Raw genomic sequence first — 18,069 nt, 5'->3', positions numbered from 1 at the left:
GAATGCTGTATAGACAGGCTAATTCATGCATCTGTAGGCAAGAGTAGATTTCTGATTTCCTTTATATTTTAATAATTTTTTCTTGAATTCTAAAATTAAAATCTGTAAAGCATAAACAAGTGAAAGTTGACCCGTATAATCGACTTTATTACTTGAATATATGAATGATAGTGGAAAGATAAGAGCAATTGAGCAAGGACAAACACAACATACCATCGTAAAACAAGGTATGAAACATAAATTAATGGACATGTAGAAGCTATATTGAAATTTAATGGGTTTATTGGTGCAGTAATCTCCTAAAAGTAATACTTAGCAAGTATTTTCAAAATTAATATGAATAATATATCACAAATGATAAATTTTACTAATAATCTAACTTATATTATACTCCATATACAGAAATAATTAAGAAATTTAAAGACCAAGTGATTTCAAAAACTGTTTCGTAATTGCTTTGCTTTTAGAATATTCGATATCTATATCCGCCATTGAAATCATAAACAACTTACTTAACCTCAAATGACACATTAAATTGAAAGTAATGATGCAAAATGATATCGCATGCCGTAACAAGTCTATTTTTTTTTTTTTGAATAACCGTAACAAGTCTATTTACCTATATTGAGTTACAATTCTCTAAACACTTCTACTACGGAGTACGTATTTTTAAAACCGAGCATGACTCCATTACCTAATCAAGTACTCCGTAATAAATTACTCGTATCACACACATGGCCCAACACAATCCTTTCCTTTGGTATACTAGTAATTCACACAAACACACTTCCTAAGTTCCTAGGCATATACTTCTGCTGATTCCCCAAGACTTCATACTCACTCCCCCACCAAAGTAAGTTACAAATTTCCCAAAGAAATACTTGTCTTTTAACATGGTAATTCAATTATTGTCTTTTACAACCCATTATTGAATTGAATAATTTTTGAGTGTTGCTGAATTCTTCTCACTGACAACTGAGAAGCTCATTTAGGAGAAAGAATGTCGTCAATGGCGACGGTTTTCTCTCACCACCCTTCTCTTAGCCCTCCTTTAGCTATTTCCCATGTTTGTAAACCACGTATTATAAAGCTTTCAAGCTGCTTTACTGGAGTTCATGGTGCTTTTCCTCGCAAAAGGGTGCTTCTTTCTGCTACCCATTTTTCCAAATTTTCATGTTTTCGGTATATTTCTTCCTTCTTTTCTCTATTTGTTGCCTTTTGTGTTATAATCATTGTTGGGTAATTGTCATATATCATGGATATTGTTTTTGATAGTTTATTGAGCTCAAATTGTAGGAATGGATAATTTTGAGAAAAATTGCTAGCCTTAGATTTGTGAAATTAATGTTATTGATTGGCAGTTGATATTGGTGAGTGTTGTTAATAGCTTGGTATCAATGGTCTTTTATTTTATGGTGTATAGTGTGCCACAAAGGGCATTAATAATTTAATATAGACGGGATTTGATTCCGAGTCTAAGGTAATGGGTACTACCCCTGAGCCTTCAATTAGATATGTTAATTGGTATCTACATAAACGTTCTTTTGTTGCTAATGCATCTTCACATATTGGTTACTATGAATGTAAGGTTAATTTTGCAAAATGATGTGGATATGTACCCAAGGCACAAGGCTCCATACATGATCATGTATCGAGCCAAAGCTCACTTGCTTATTGTTTTGAACCGAACACCTCTATTCTATCCTTAACCAATTGGCATTGAATAGAATGGCTCACTTTGGGAGTTTGGGGCATTTGCTGAAGAATTCTTTTGAAGGTTTTATATGGTACTTATTAAATACTTTAGTTGTCTTAATACATTTTGCAGATTGAATAAATGTAACCTCTTTTTTTTTTTTTTTAAAGATGAATAAATGTAACTTGACATTGAAACTTATCTGTATTGTTGGTTAAATTTTGCCCTGGTGTGAGGTTCTCTAAGTGATGTACTTATTAAATACTCTAGTTGTCTTAATACATTTTGCAAATTGAATAAATGTAACCTTTTTTTTTTTAAAGATGAATAAATGTAACGTGACATTGAAACTTATCTGTATTGTTGGTTAAATTTTGCCCTGGTGTGAGGTTCTCTAAGTGATTTGTGGACGGATAATGACTTATGAACTTATGAGTACTTATTTGTGGTGGAGAAGCATTGACCAAGTTGGCATTATTTTGAGAGGATGGTAAGGAGGGCTTCCGCTGGACTGAGCATTTCTTAGGCCAGCTCTTTTTTTTTATGAAAGGAGAAGAGGGGGGGGGGGGGGGGGGGGGGAGGTGTGCTTTGTAGAGACTTTTTTATTCGGTTTCCTCATCTTTTGCATGATATATGGAATGTGTTTAGTGTTTTGTCTTATCATTTTCTCAAAATATCATATTCATACATTATGTTGTCTTGCTCGACACCAACAGTGTCAGAAGTTTTCAGCCAGAAGATACAGGGGTTAATGATGCTGCAACCACTGGCAATTCCTTGAATGAAGGTGTAAAGTTGAATGAGGAGGTGTTCAAAGGCCAGCAAGATAGTGGGAAAGGCAGTTCATTTTTGGCAAAATTGGCAATTGGCCTTGGAGTGGTTGCAACTGTCACCTTCTTGTCTATTGGTTTCAAGCAGCAAAATTTGGGAACTTCCCTTGGAATTGAAATCCAACGTCTGTCTGATATTTCAACGTCTTCAAGCTTGGCCGCATCATCTGTTGGATTCTCTTTTAAAGCATTTGGTTACAGAGTTTTACTTCCACAGTATGCTCCAGGGTATGTGTCATATCAATCATTGAACCTTACATTAACTGTTAAGTGAAGCCTTTGACTTGTTTGTTCAAAAGAGAAAAAGTGGTGCAATATATTTTTCAATTTGCACATGTTGCTTTCTTCTATGTAGATGATATGTAAAAACTAAAATTTATAGAAGTACAATAACAGGTGGATCTACTTCTTGTTGCTCATGGCTGCTGGATGTGGACTTTTCATCAGCGAAGAGGCTTTAAATATATGGGTCTGTCCTTTCTGCTGGTACTTCTGTTTCACAAACTCCAATGTTTGTTTTGTGTCTCATAGCTATTTTCATGTTTTCATTTGTTGACTGAATGTGTGATATATAGGTTGGCATAACATTGGCGCGGAAATTATGTTTGGATGGTACATGGCAATCCTTTGCTGCATCATTCTCCAGTAATTCTCCATATATAATCTCTACAGTTTTATGGGTATACTGGTTAGTGGCTATTTATGTATTTATATATTTTTTTTGAGGGGATAATGGGATATTTATATTATTATTTAATGCTGTTTATGTATTAACAAATTTCCCAGGAATATTTTTTTTCCTTCCATGCTTTTTCTGCTCTTAGTTAAACTCACGAAACCTTCTTTTCATTAGGGGAGTTTGCATCAGTGATATGATACCATTTTACATTGGGAAGTTATTCAAGCAATCTGGAGCTTCTGATGATTTGTGTTCAAAGGTTTGCTCTTCATCCATATTTCAAATGTAGATGACTTTTATTCCAATCTATGCATCTGGATTGAGCCCTAAAGCCTAAACTTTCCTAGGTCTCTTAATCTTTTTCCTTGCATTTGTTTTCCAGTATTTGAATATTCTTTCATTAAATGCAGTTAGGGGTTAGCAAAGAGAAGGCAATGAGCATTACACAAGCTGTTCAAAGATATGGAAATCTTAGTGGTTTTGGTATATATTCTGAACTTGCTAGCCATTTTCTCCTACTTATTTTGTGGTTTGTAATTTGTATTATCATGTCCTCTGTTTTAGAGTAGGCCATTATCATGTATAAATGTCAATAAGGGGATATAGTCACAAATTTGATCTTGCTTGATGTACTGGCATAGATGAGGGTAGTTTGAGTTTTCTGTCTTAAAAAAAATGTTCTTGCTCCTCTTATTTCCTTGAGACCTTTGACTTCCCTGTTATATGATCTTTGTAACGTGGGATAAGTCGGATAACGCAGAGAGATAGTCTTTCTACAAGTTTTATTTAGGCATTGACTAGCTAATCCTATATTCTACGGTTTTGAATTTATATTGTTGATTATTGTTAGATCATTATACAGCTTGCTTTAGCTATATAAAATATTTGGGTGCAAGAATTCCTTTAATGCTCTATGAATGCTAGTCACTTGGGTAAAAGAGCCTCTTTACAATTTTGCAGGCAAGGTTGTGTCTTCTAACCTACCTTTAAGATTTGATGAGTCCTTGTAGCTATAGTATGTTTATATGAATGGGTATACATCTACTTCGATGCATGCTGCTTTTCGTTGATAGTTGTTCAAATGACCCTCGCAAAAGCTTTTTTGTTGTTTAAGAATTTATTTGAATTTCCGGAATGCAATCTTTCTCATTTATGTATTATAATTATTCGCTTTCCGTTAATGTTATATATGCAGCTTGTCTAGCATTTGGAATGATTTACTGACTGTTTATGTATCACATTTTCCCTAATAAACAGTTGAACGATTTTCTCTTGGAGTCAGAAATCCAACAGCATTCCTTGCAGGAGCCATGGTTAGAGTTCATAACTCCTTCAGAAACCCTTTGTATTTGTTTTCTGGTGACCAAAAAGTAGCTGCTAACTGTCACATCCTCTTGAAGTTTTGATTTTAATACTTTACTACTGCTTGCAATCTTCCACAAAGATGAATTTTCTTTCTTAGATGTGCAATTGATTAGATTATATCAAGTAGTCCTTTTCTTGCTTTTGGCCATTGATTGAATTATGTTGAATTCAACACTGTTTCACCAAACAGTGACATGCCGCCATCCCCAACCCCAATCCCAACCCAGACACACAAAATAAAAGAACAGAACTATGTTACTGTAACCCAAGGCTTTATTGCAGTTTTTAGTTTCTATTAGTTACCTGTACTTTATCTCCCTTTGGGAGCCTTTTGGCCACTACTTGTAGTTTATGGATTTACGCTATGTTTGGAATTTGGATAGAGAGAAATGGAGGGAAAGGAAGAGAAGAGAAATGGAGGGATGCATCCTCCCTTGTTTGGATATCTAATGTAAGGAGGGAAGAGGAGGGAAGAGGAGGGAATTGGAGGGATCCATTTTCCTTCCACTTTTAATAAAACAAATCCCTCCATTGTTGGAGAGATTTGTAAGGAAAATGGAAGGTCTCCTTCTCTCTCCCCTCCACTCACCTCCCTTTCCCCTCACTATTGTTATCCAAACATAATGTTATGCTTTGTCATTTGCTCATCCCACAATATTAACCTAATACTGCCAGCAACTTGCTGGGCTTAACCACACTTCTGTTTATGGTTTTCATGTAATGCAGGGTATTTCTCCTGAGTGTTTCTTTGTTGGTGTTTGCTGTGGTGGTTTGATCACCCTACCTGTTCAGGTTAGCACAGCTGTTGAATGCTCCTCTTCACTTGTTATTTGCTGCCTACTAAACCATGAATTCTGTGCATGAAACATATAAACACTTTCCATGGATGTTATTTATCCATTATGCAAGGACTATCCCTTGCTGATTGAGTTTTAGAAACAGTTCACACCTAGTGAATTTATTTTTTTCTTGCGAAAAGCGAGAACATTTACAACCTATTTGGTAGGGGGTGATATATGGTGATAATGGTAATGCAGCTCTGTACCCAATACCCCCCTAGTATCCTTTTTTCCTTAAAAAATTCCACTACCATTTTAGAGGCAATTTTAAATGGTAAAGTGGTAATGGAAATTTCCAAAGTAAATCACATACTTAGAAATTAGAAGTGAAATTTTTCTTAGCATAATTAATTTTCCTGCATAATAGGCATTAGTGAATAAAATGGCATTCTAACTGAACTGAGAAGCTAATATTCTGATCAATTTCTGTGCTGCAGCTGGCTATCGGGTTCTTATTAAGAGAACGTCCTCTTTTTGCCTTAGCTACTGTTGCTTCTGTGGTGGTAAGTCATGCCCAAAAACCTCTAGTTTTTCTGAGACAAATCAATCTTTAATCTTGTTCCTCTTCCTCTATACTTTATACTTATATTTTCTTTACTGTTTTTCTTTTGAATAATGCAGGGTATCTGGACTATATTTCCATACGCTTTTGCTGCTTCAACGGCATTGTTTTTCTATTTGCGACAGAGATACTCTTCTTCATAGGCCTTATAGAATTGAAGATCAACTGCTTTTTGTGGGCATGAAAACGCTGAGCCCATACAATCTTCCCTGGCAGTTTTGGACTACAGAATAGCAGAATGATGCATCTTACATACAAGTAGGGTGGATTGGAGAGCAGATACTTGTTGATGGTAATTCAAATCATTTGTTTAAAATTAATCTCTTAATTATTTTATTCTATCCCTCATATATATATTGACTGCTGTAAATGGTGGTATATATATAAGTAACAAAGAAAATTCGAATGCAATTATATTCAAGTGATATAGCAAAAATCCTTCACTGTAAATCCATGCATGGGTGGCTAGATAGAAGGGAAATTCTACATGGTGGCCTCAAGGTTTTAGTTTTTCTACGTGGAAGACGAAGTTTTTTCCAACTCTCTTAAGTGGCCCCAAGGTTTTGAAGAAGTATGTATAGTGCCCATTTTTTGATTTTTTAGCTAACTTTTTTAGCTTTTGGTTAGCCATGAGTAAAAAAAAATAAAAAATAAAAAAAAAATTTAAAAGAAAAAATAAAAAAAGAAAACCACCAGCCAGCCACCCACAGTAGCCGACGACGCGCTGAACCCCCTCCCCCCACGGTTGTCGTACCCACTGCCCCCAACGCCGGCGCGTCTAACCCCTTCCCCGACGGCGCCGGCGCGCCCTGAACCCCCTCCCTCGGCATCTGCACCACCCCGACTTCCCTCCCTTCCCCTTCCCTAACCAATCCCGTAACCCTAACCCCAATCCCCACCAATCGAAAACCCCTAAAAGAAGCCGAATAAGTCTGGCTGACCCTCCTCACACACACGAAACCCTAGCGTTGACCTATTCGAGGTGTGGGAGAGGGGCGGCCGAACTTTTCCGGCCAATTTTTGGGGTTTTCGAAGGGTGAAGGTTGGGACTTTGAGTTACAAGTTTGGCCTGTTTAGGGTCGGGTTACGGTGGTTGGGGAATGGAGAGTGGTCGAGGTGGCAGTGGGGTTTGGCTAGTGGCTAGGTGGGTGGAGGTTGGGGTTGTGGATAGATGGTGGGCGTGGTGGTGGGAGGGTGGTCGTGGGTTTGGGATTTTTTTTTTAAATTTCCTTTTTTTTATTATTTTAAATTATAATTTAATTACTTTTTAATAAAAAAAAAAAAAAAAAAAAAAGGCTAACCATTTTAATTGTAAAGGTTAGCCAAAAATCAAAAAATGGGCACTATGCATAATTCTTCAAAACCTTGGGGCCACTTAAGAGAGTTGGAAAAAACTTCGTCTTCCACGTAGAAAAATGGAAATCTTGAGGCCACCATGTAGAATTTCCCATCATAGAAGTCTGAGATTATAAATCTCAGAGATCATGAGATCTGTAAACTTTCAATACTTCACATTTTAATGTTAAGAGTAGGCAATTCATGCCTTTTTAATTAATAACAAATGGTTATGAAATGAAATTGAGTTGATTAATGACATGAAAACAATTTCTCCTTCCTCGAGATTTAAAAATACACATACACACACACCCGCCCTTGCCCCCCCCCCCCCCCCCCCCCCCCCCCAAGCATAGCTCAAAATCTTCAAAAAATGGTGTCAAATAGAAGAATTTGGCTGTTGAAAGGTAGAACTAAGTAGCAAGTGTCATCAGTGTTCATACTGAAACCAAGTCTCTTCATTCTTGACAATTTTTTGAATAAATAATCAAAATTGGGTATTTAAACTTATTACTATACGCAAATGTATCTCTTCTTGTATCCTAATAAGGTATACTTCTTAAGCTCTTTTACATTATGTACTATCTTACAATATCCTTGAGTCGGACATAATTATGCATCTGTTCAATCCATCCCCATAAATTATTAAATTTCTCTCTCAAAAATAAGTTCAAAACTGATGTAGTAATATGCATGAAGTTTTCTGCTGCATCATAAACTCAGGCTCTTAATTAGCTTGTCCATTTGAAGCGAGATATGCAAGCTGAAGGCTGTAGGCTTCTTTAAGCTCCTGTAGTACCTCACCCATAGTAGGCCTGATCGACGCATCTCTTTCAACACACCTTGAAGCGATAGTAGCTGCCTTCCTCATACTCTCCATGTCATAGTCTCGTGCTAGATTATCATCCACTACCTCAAACATTCCTGCTTGCAAAAATGGTTTGGCCTGTACATAACAGCATTCAAGGTGCATTAGATTCAGTCATTACTCTCATTAGGCAGTAAGATGTCAGAGATAAGATGCATTGTCAATTAGGTCAGTCAGAGGGCTCAGGTTTAGTATTACTTGGTTAGGGGTCGAAAAGTGTTGAATCTTTAATTTTGTTCACTTCTGCTGAATCCCTGGAGTTGCATTGCTGTATAAATTTCCTACTTCTTTGATTATAGGAGAACATTCATATCTTATGCGCTGATAGCTAAATCATTCTGAAGTAATAATTAACTTGACAGAAGAAATCAAGGATAATCAGGCTAGCATTCAACATTTTGGGTGCCTTGACTAGGTCCATAAGGTTTCACCCTTAGCTACTCAAAACTCTTCAAACCACCTCAAATACTTGTGCTATATCCCTCAATACTTGCAGGAACTTTGTTTTGGTTTTAGGCTAATTTTGAGTCGGGTTGGTGCTGATGGAAGTGACAGAATATTAACTAGAAGCTCAGCAAGGATATGAAGTGAAACTTCACTATGATACAAAGCAAGCATATAGATGTCTAGTATAAGGAGCAACAAAATTTCTAACTAGATAAGATACAGTAGTTAGAGTGTACCCATAAAACCAAGTTGAAGGAGTCTGGATTTCCAGATCCACGGGTAAATGGTTCCCGACCACAAATGAGCTCCAAAAGAACGACTCCAAAACTATAGATATCACTTTTTTCAGTTAACTGTAAGGTAGAATAGTATCTGTATGGAGAAAACAAGATCAAATTAGTGAATACATATTAAAAATCGATAATTAATAATTAATATTATGAAAGAACAAGTTCAAAACTCACTCAGGATCAAGATATCCAGTAGTTCCCTTTACAGTGGTAGTTACATGGGTTGCCTCTGCTTCTGATAACTGCTTAGACAGGCCAAAATCAGCAACTTTAGCATTCATCTGTTCATCGAGAAGTATGTTACTGCACTTGATATCCCTGTGTATTATTCTAGGTTCGCTCCCATTGTGCAGATAGTGCAAACCTACAAATATTGTGATCCGGGAACTGGTGTAATTTTTTCAAATTATAAAAAGAAATGTATTATTCCATCTTCCAAAATGACAGTATAAACTATGATATACCTTTAGCAGCATCAATGCCAATTTTAAGTCTCCGAACCCAATTCAGGGTGAATTTCTTACTGTTTGAACCTGATCATGGCCAAGTGAGTTAGTAATTCAAAGACCAATGAAAAAGCAAATTTTGCATACCCTTATTAAGCTTTTTGATGTTGCTGCCATACCATATAGGCTGTCAGCTAGTGATCCACCAGGCAAATACTCATAAACCAGTATCTGCTGCTTTGACTCGTGACAGAACCCTTCCAAAGATACCAAGTTCTGATGTCTAATTTGTGATAGTAGATGAACCTAAAAACAGATCCAAAACCTCATTTATTAGCAACTCTACTATTAGTAGTTAGAATACTGTATATTTAGCAACTACGAACTCAAGAATTCAGATCGTTCAAATTAGAAATTGAACCTCGTTAACAAAGGAATCAGCCCCAAGTTGAGTCTTATCAGATCGAACTTTCACAGCTACCATCTTTCCATCAGGAAGCTTCCCAAGGTAAACAGATCCAAAACTCCCTTGCCCAATTACATCCTTAAAGTTATGTGTTGCTTTTTTAATTTCTTTGTAAGAAAAAACTCTAGCTGCATTCCAATTTCTGATTTCAGCTTCTTCCTCTGAGCATTACAGTAGAATACCCAGTGTTAGAGTGTAGTATGATATTCATAAATCATAATAGAATTATTACTGAAGTACTGAAATACGGAATCGAGTTGTGCTTACTTGATATGTTATTCAACATTGGCGTTTTCTTTCTCACATAAAAGAACACCAACAAACCAATCAAAATAACCAAACATATGCTTCCGATAACTGTACCAAGTATGATGGCTATATGTGCATGGCCTCTGTGCTTCCTTTCAGGAATTACAGTAAATTGAGGTGCCTCAATTGGAGCTTCTCCTGAACTGTTACATCCTGATGTAGAGAAAGACAGGCACAAATTTCCTGATATCCTGAGCCATAATTACAATTAAGGTTAACGGTTTGTTTTCAACCAGCTAATGAGCTAGAGAACTAAGGCATCATTAAATCCTACCTGAGAACCAAATTCTCTTTCTTCAAAGAGTGCGGAAGAGGCCCACTTAATTTATTGTTTTCCAGGTTCCTGAAAGATGGCCTCTTATGGTTTAGAGAGTATACACACAAAGATGGAATTCTAGGGAAAATATTACAACAATGTATGCAAGATATGATCTTCCTCTTACAGTAGACGGAGTTTCTTTAAAGCTCCTAGCTTGTCTGGAACTGTTCCCTGTAAGCTGTTGTTTTTCAAGTCCCTACAGAAAGAAACCAGTTTACAAGTTTTAGATGAGTACAGTTCTGAGGCGGTAAGTTTCTATTGTTTAGGACTAACACATGACTCACAGAAGTTGAAGATTCACCAGGCTTTCCAGGTCTGTCCCAAAGGAAGTGAGATCGTTGAAACTCAGATTCCTGCGAGTAAAAATTATTGCAATAAGATAACTATTTTCCATATAAGAAACTAAGAAATTCCATTAAAATCACAAGATCTTACAGTTGCTCGATGTGTAGCAAACCCTCCAAATTTTGTATCTTTCCTGCTAGTGATGTATTATGTAAATCCCTGGAACATTAGCAAACAGAATTTAACATAAGAAATAAGGCTAAAATGCTGTATGTTTGTATCTTGGTTTCAAAGATCTTACAGTGCTCTAAGATCAAGTAAGTCACCAAAGGCAGGGCTGATTGACCTTAAATTTATACCAGAAAGTTCTCTGCACAAAATGCCGACTGTTAGCCAGAGTTAGAACAGAGAATTTATATTTTATGCTTCAATTCAATCTGTGGCTTCACATACATAGATGTGACAAGATTTCCGTCACAAGTTATATGATTCCATGGTTTTGGAAAGCATGGATCTTCCTCCCATCCCAAATCTAGACCTGTGTATTGCTGAATAACCTCGAGAGCTGAAACTGCAGAATCATCCAAACAAACAAAATAATTCAGAGTTTTAAAAAATCATCGTAAATGAAGTAAAAGAATAGCAGCATTACCTGTGGTTGAAGAAGTTTCTGGAGGTATATCGACAATCTCAAACACTTCAATAGCATTAACTAGAGGGTAAAAGCTGATATTTTGGAACGTAATGTTCAGTCCTTTAACTTGTTTCATAGTGAAATAGTAAACACTGGAATTTCTGCTATTCACAGTGTAATTTGACTGAATAATTTCTCCATTAGCCAATATGTTAAACCTGGAGTAAACTGGTACAATCCCTGCAAAGTAGAGTACTATATAGTAGTTTCCAACCTCATCGAGTGGCAGATCATAAGACAAGAAGTTTCTTCTCTCCAGCAGCCTGGCAGTTTGTAAAACAGCCAAAGGCGGTACCTCACTCATTGAGGGAACATTGAGGCCAACTTTGGTATAAAGAGGAACTGATAGATGAGAGGGGGAAAAGTCTACATCAGCATCCCATACACGATCATATCGATCCAAGGGGTACCTGTTAGTGTCAGAAATCGATAAATAAGAGTTACAGACTACAAGCATTTACAGACATACTTAAGAAAGAAAAATATTTACCTAATAGACCCATTGGTATAACCACAGTTTATCCGATAACACTTCCTTAGAATGTTCTTTCGAGGACCAACCAAACCGCTATTGTAAGCTCCTTGAGGAAGTGGCCGAAGTTCAAGTGAAGATATCACAGGGTTCCCACCATTTGGTATGTGATACAGACAAAATGGTACATAATCCTTAGAAACCGGCCATATAAATTCCTCGGTCCATGGATCAGCTTTCGAGAGGTTTATTGCAGCAGTCATAGCTCTACCTAGGGAAAGAGTGAATGCTGGAGCTCTCTTAAGCTTGTCATAATTCTGATACACAAATTTAGCTCTAACAAGAACTGAAGATGATATATTTTGCACAGGGAGCTTATAACAATTTCGCGCTCTTGCATCAGGGAAATACCGGACTGAAGTATTCATTGAAGATGTATTGTCAGCATAACTTGTAGTGAGTGTTCGACCCACGTTGATGTATTCATCATCAGAGATCCATGTTATGTTTAGTGAATCAACATAAGTTGTATTTCCTCCACATGATAAGCTCAGAAAACCTGAAACCAATACATCAGTAGACAGCTTAAACAACTTTCTCTATGACTCTCATTTTAATGTCCGCGAGTATATTTTATTCACCTGATTTTCACTTATCAGAACTTATTTTAAACTTTTATGAAGTTATCTTATTTAATTTCGTTAACCCTTATCTGAACTTATTTTCCTAAAATAAGCGGAAAAAAAAAAGTGAATAAAACAGTCATGAGGAGGAGAGATTACCTTGTTGATCACATAAAATGACATCCAAAATGCCATTGAAGATAAACAGAACAACCCATAACTCCAACCGCAGCCCCATGATCATCCAACCGGTCGCGTTCTTAGAGCTTGAGACTACAGAGCTTAGCAGAATTCATTCAAAAATGATGAACATTAGTTTGAGGAATAAATTAATGAGATAGATTTTGTGAAGAATTGAAAGATATGGTGGTGGTAGTTGTAGTGGAGTGAAGAAATGACAATGTAGTGATGATGAGAGTAAAAAGGGTTGCTTGTTAGTGGGGTTGGCGCCATGCATTGATAGAAGCTTAGAGGTGAGAAAAAAATGAATGCTAAAAAAAGGAGAATTTTAATTATCATGATTTTGATTGTTGCAGAAGTTTATAGATTATATGGCATCATTAAAATTATTTTATATAATATGAAGCAAATATACAATATAATATAAGTGTATATATGTATTTTGTTGGCTTTGCTTCTAATGCATAGTTTATGATTGTAAAAAGTTATCATTTTTGTGTATATATTTTTAAAAGAACATGAAGTGTTGAATGAAAGAATTATTGAAATCCTGTTACAAATTTCAGATCAGTGTATATATTACACACTTTTTTTTTTCTTTTTCTTTTTTTTTTTTTTTTTTTTTTTTTGGGCGCACTTGTCACTATTCTAAATTTTCTACAGTTTGTTCTAATACTAATATGATATTAATATTTTTGGTCTAGTCTAATCTGCTTGTTTAATTTGATTAAAATTAATGTATAAAACAAAAATTATCAAGTGAGATCTTATTAGATTAATAGATTTTTCTTAATGTGTGTGCGCGCTCGACTTGACAAGATCCAAACTCAAAAATTAGTGGGTAAAGGTTGAGGGTATGGACCCAGTGAAATGGGTTGATGGATGCAAGCAACTTGTATTGTTAATGGGATTGGGCTGGGTTGGGTTGATGTTTTCAACACTAGCCCAACTTGAGCCTGTTTTCTGAAAGTGGGTCTAGCTTAGGATGGTTAGGACTTTTAGGAGAATAGGAGCTTATGGCTTAGAAATTATTTTCACGGAGTTGATGGTTTCAAGAACCAGATTAGTTAAAACAAGTTTCATGGATTAGGCATGATGGCTTTTAAAAGAGTGGAGTAATTGAGTCACAAGAAAGTCAAAACTTTGCAATGGTTAAAGAACGGATAAATTATAAAGTATTCGATGTATGTAAAGAAAATTAATACAATGTGGATGCAGCATATAATAACGCTGTTGATTTAAAATTACATTCGATCATGCATTTAAAGTCAAAACATGAAATGCATAACAACAAAATCAAAGTCTTATTCTCGAAATGGTCTTAAATTAAACAAAGATTTGTTATCCTTCTACGCTGAGGCTGAGCAGACGGAAGAGCAAACACATCTTTTAGTAGGAAGAGCACTATTAACGGTTGTATCTGGTGCACATATTTTTTGATCTCTAGGGTGTCCTTGTAAGATCTCAATGACTGTAGGACTCCTGCAAATACCCTTAACAATCGCGGTCGTGAATTCTTGTATACAAGTACCAGTGAACGCATCAGTGTTGTCCTCTCCCAAGCAGGCGGTGTTACAAGCTGCTTTGCTTTTGCAATCAGCGGTTAGCATGGTTTTGTTCTTGTGGCAAATTCGCGGATCTAAGGAATTAGATAATAAGTGTTACAAATTAACAATAAATATTAACACTACTTGATTAGTTGAAAATAATGTATAGTTTGCATTGAAATGAATCTAACAAGTGTTCTCACGTGAAAACATTTTTATTAACAAGATCTAACGGTGAATAAGTAAATGAAGAAAACTAATGAAACAATACAAAAGAAGCATGAATAAAACAACTTCATGCAAATTAAACCTTTTCATTTAAAATTGTTTAGTGAAATTCTACTCATTTGAACAATTTTTAATCTAATTCTATTATTAACCTTGAAATATATTTCCTCTTTTTTTGCCCTTTACAGATTACTCCATCTCATTTCTTTAAATCAATCAGAGAGCTACAATGAACTAATGGGATCCTTACTAACAAATGTATAAGTGGAACCATTTTTAAAGGTCCGTCTAAAAGGAAACTATGGTATAGTAACATTTAAAGGACAAAAGGAGTACATCATAAACAAATTAAAGCACGTGGTAATCAACAATTACACTATATATATATCCCGTCGATCTTGTCAAAAGCTATATGTCTACATACATATTCTAAGAAACAAATGTACGTATTAGTATATATATACACATACGAGTAATAAAAATTCTAACATAGTCGTCTGCTAGAGTATATTATTAGTGAATATTAATCAACAATCTTAGTAGAAACATAACGTACCTACTTGAGGCTGCTGAGCCTCAGCAACAGTATTTAGTATAAGAAAGAGAGCACAAAATATAGCAAGGTAACTGTTGTTCCCCATGATCTTATAATTAGAATACTTAGTAATTATAAATCTTAGCTTGTTGCTGATCAACTACTTAGGTAATTAATTGTTTGTGAATATTTTCTCTTTGAGACTTACTCTCTCTATTTATAATCAGGGCCGTCCTAATCATTTTAGGGGCCCTGTTCAAACCCTAGAAATTGGGCCCTAGTAAAAAGTATAAAAATTTTTTTTAAAAAAAATCACTCTGTTATTCTGTATCACTCTATCAGATACAAGTATTACTTTTACAGTATTTCCATATTCAATATACACCATTTATTTAACCAAAAAAAAAAATCCACCATTTTAAAGTTTTAAACAAAGCCCAAAAATAATCAACAGTATATGCAAAGGGGATTGAACCAAGGTTTGCCGCAACAACTAATCTACTATAGAGACTACTTGTTTGCTACAAGTCTGCAACTCGGCAACTCACAAATTCATAATTAATCAAACATTTCTTTGACTTTCTATCTTAAAATGGTAAAATGGCAATAATAAGCTTATAGCAAAACTACAGATAGGAAATTCATTACCATAAAAAAAAAATTTGCCGTCAAAATAACGACAGTTAAGAGATCTAACTATGGGAGACACGAAATTAATTCTTCCATTAGAAGCAAGAAAATCTTTGTAATTGATTGAGAAAGGAAAAATTTAATTGGAAAATTTGGGTTAAATAAGAAAATTAATGAATAATTATAATTGAATGAAGGAAGATGGAAGGTTTTAAAACAATTTAAGGTAATTAAGAGAATTTTACGGAAGTAAGCGTTGTACTGGAGTAAATGAATGGGAGAAAGATGGGATGTTGACGATTAAGCGTTCAAAGTCAGACACTTTTCTTTTTTTTTTTTTTTAACAACATTGGGCTCTATACAAATTGGGCCCTCAATATTTTGGGGCCCTGTGCTAAGGGTCTGTTTGCACAGGCCCTTAGCCGGCCCTGTTTATAATCAAATTCGCGGTTTGTGTAACGTACATAATACTTCTATCAATGATACTTGGCATGATCATGAGTGAAGAGTTTGTAGTAGTGTCTTCATTTGTTCAGATCAAGCTGTATATGCTCTTCCACGTTGAATTTATATCACAAGTTGTACCTTATAGGACCGCGAATATCCCTAAATGGGATGGAAGGAGTTAATGTAATACAGAGGGGTGGTTTTCATCGTGTGCATGGTGGTCGATCGCACAGGGTCCATAAGTGAAGCTACTATAAAAGGCCTTGGTTTTTTGAATTATTTAATAACAAATTTTCTTCAACAAAATGATTTTAAGGCTCAGTTTAACAAAATTGCATCGAACCACTTTCAGTGTTAATTAGCATTTGTAGCCCGCCTCTAGTAATATAAGCAAGGTGAAAGGAAGAAAGAGATTTTGTCCACAGACAATTGGATAATCCGGCCATCAATCGGCCCCATCATTGTGAAATTAGGACTTTTTGATATTAGGAAAAATTGAAAAGAATAATCCCACCTTTCACCCATCTGCTCAAAATAATCCCACCTCGTCGAATTCCAGAAATAATCCCACCTTGTAACCCCATCTTCCCAAAATGAACCTTTTTACCTTCAACCTGTAAAACAGGTTAGATTATATATTTTTTTATTTTTATTTTTCTCTAATCTCTCTTCTCTCACCTCACCTCACCCCCTTCATAGCTGCATCCATGTCAACCACCATAACCACCTCCACACCACCACCCGACCTCCTCCCAAAAATTTTAAATTCCAACCTATTCCCATCCCTACCCCCTTTCACCACCACCTGACTTCCACCATCCCTAACCTCGCAACAACCAACCACGGCAACCAGCGGCGTTGCACCACCAATCTGTTCGCCACCAGCTCCCAAACAGCCACAAACCCTATGCCTCTCCGCCGTATAACACCCACTACCTCAGTCCTCAGACGTCGTTTAGTAATTTCACGCCAATTTCATGCCGTATAGGTGTTTCACGCCAACAATCACGAGAACCGACATCGCATCAGCCTAAATAGCCTCCAATTTGAACAAAAATAGCTCTAGAATTTGCAACTCAACCCACAAATCAGCCTAAATCGGGGGTGGAGGTGGCCAGGTTTTCGTGGGTTGGTGGGGAGGTGGCTGTTTCGCTATCGATCTAGAGGCCGACCGACTTCCATTTCCTCCCAGTTAGGTGGGGCTTCGGGTTCAGGGTTGGTGGGGCTTCGGGTTCAGGGTTAGGTGGGGATTTCAGGTTGTGATGGTGGTAAGAGGCGGTGGCATGGGTTGTAATGGTGGTGATAAAGGGGTGGTGGCAGGAGGTTGTGATGGTGGCGATAAAGGGGTGGTGGCAGGGGTTGTAATGGTGGTCGTGGGTTGGGAGATTTAATTTTTTTTTTTTTAATTGTTTTGTTTTTTTTTAATTATTTAAAGTTAGGACCAATTAGAAGGTGACAAGTGTCAAGTCACCTTCTACAACAGGTTACTAATTTTACAAACCGGTAAAAGGTTCATTTTGGGAAGATGGGGTTACAAGGTGGGATTATTTCTGGAATTCGACGAGGTGGGATTATTTTGAGCAGATGGGTGAAAGGTGGGATTATTCTTTTCAATTTTTACTTGATATTAAAAATACAGAACTTAACATTATACGGAGTAAGTTTAGATAAAATAAGTTTAGTGTTTTTTTTTATTTAAAAAGGGTTAAAAAAAGATAAATTAAGAATATATAAGTTCTGATTGAAGTTAATAAGGGTTACCCAAATTTATTTACAACTAATATAAGTTTTGATAAACTGTAATAAATTCGAATAAGTTCACATACATAAAATAACATGAAATGAGTAAACAACACTTATCAATGCTACTCGTAAGAGTCGTAACTAATAAAATTTAATCAATGCAAATGAAATGTTGTATAGAGTATTGTGACCAGATTATTAATGATGCTTCATGGTTTAGGACCAATATTTGAG

The 18,069-nt window shown here is 36.0% G+C and overlaps 2 protein-coding genes across 2 annotated transcripts; one reads left to right on the top strand and one right to left on the bottom strand.

Moving 5' to 3' along the window:
* The first annotated feature begins 789 nt into the window (after window positions 1-789).
* LOC145616842 (uncharacterized) lies at window positions 790-7,533 on the top strand. The gene is made up of 10 exons (XM_081671566.1): window positions 790-1,182; window positions 2,413-2,754; window positions 2,923-2,995; window positions 3,102-3,214; window positions 3,380-3,464; window positions 3,616-3,688; window positions 4,463-4,518; window positions 5,297-5,362; window positions 5,847-5,912; window positions 6,031-7,533. Exons 1-10 carry the CDS (start codon window positions 1,001-1,003, stop codon window positions 6,112-6,114), a joined length of 1,140 nt encoding a protein of 379 aa, XP_081527692.1. The 5' UTR covers window positions 790-1,000; the 3' UTR covers window positions 6,115-7,533.
* Window positions 7,534-7,661: 128 nt separating this feature from the next.
* Window positions 7,662-12,897, bottom strand: LOC145616835 (putative LRR receptor-like serine/threonine-protein kinase At5g48740). Its single transcript, XM_081671561.1, has 16 exons — window positions 12,685-12,897; window positions 11,921-12,461; window positions 11,389-11,840; window positions 11,190-11,307; window positions 11,038-11,106; window positions 10,887-10,955; window positions 10,736-10,804; window positions 10,576-10,647; window positions 10,407-10,475; window positions 10,091-10,323; window positions 9,779-9,984; window positions 9,537-9,663; window positions 9,376-9,444; window positions 9,086-9,275; window positions 8,858-8,993; window positions 7,662-8,252 (listed from the first exon to the last, which is right to left on the bottom strand). The coding sequence occupies exons 1-16, from the start codon at window positions 12,767-12,769 to the stop codon at window positions 8,034-8,036; spliced, it is 2,724 nt and encodes a 907-aa protein (XP_081527687.1). The 5' UTR covers window positions 12,770-12,897; the 3' UTR covers window positions 7,662-8,033.
* Window positions 12,898-18,069: the final 5,172 nt, after the last annotated feature.

The sequence above is a fragment of the Chenopodium album genome, chromosome 3 (assembly GCF_948465745.1).
Source record: "Chenopodium album chromosome 3, dcCheAlbu1.1, whole genome shotgun sequence".
Taxonomy (NCBI): Eukaryota; Viridiplantae; Streptophyta; class Magnoliopsida; order Caryophyllales; family Amaranthaceae; genus Chenopodium; species Chenopodium album.
This window is presented reverse-complemented; position numbering and strand designations above follow the sequence as displayed.

Bases quoted from the DNA above. Each gene is read 5' to 3' on its own strand.
- LOC145616842 (XM_081671566.1), top strand. From the start codon at position 1,001: ATGTCGTCAATGGCGACGGTTTTCTCTCACCACCCTTCTCTTAGCCCT. The intron at 3,465-3,615 runs GTTTGCTCTTCA...CATTAAATGCAG, and splicing joins CTGATGATTTGTGTTCAAAG to TTAGGGGTTAGCAAAGAGAA. The intron at 5,913-6,030 runs GTAAGTCATGCC...TGAATAATGCAG, and splicing joins CTACTGTTGCTTCTGTGGTG to GGTATCTGGACTATATTTCC.
- LOC145616835 (XM_081671561.1), bottom strand. From the start codon at position 12,769: ATGATCATGGGGCTGCGGTTGGAGTTATGGGTTGTTCTGTTTATCTTC. The intron at 12,462-12,684 runs GTAATCTCTCCT...TATTGGTTTCAG, and splicing joins CATTTTATGTGATCAACAAG to GTTTTCTGAGCTTATCATGT. The intron at 10,476-10,575 runs GTAAGAGGAAGA...GCCATCTTTCAG, and splicing joins TTAAAGAAACTCCGTCTACT to GAACCTGGAAAACAATAAAT.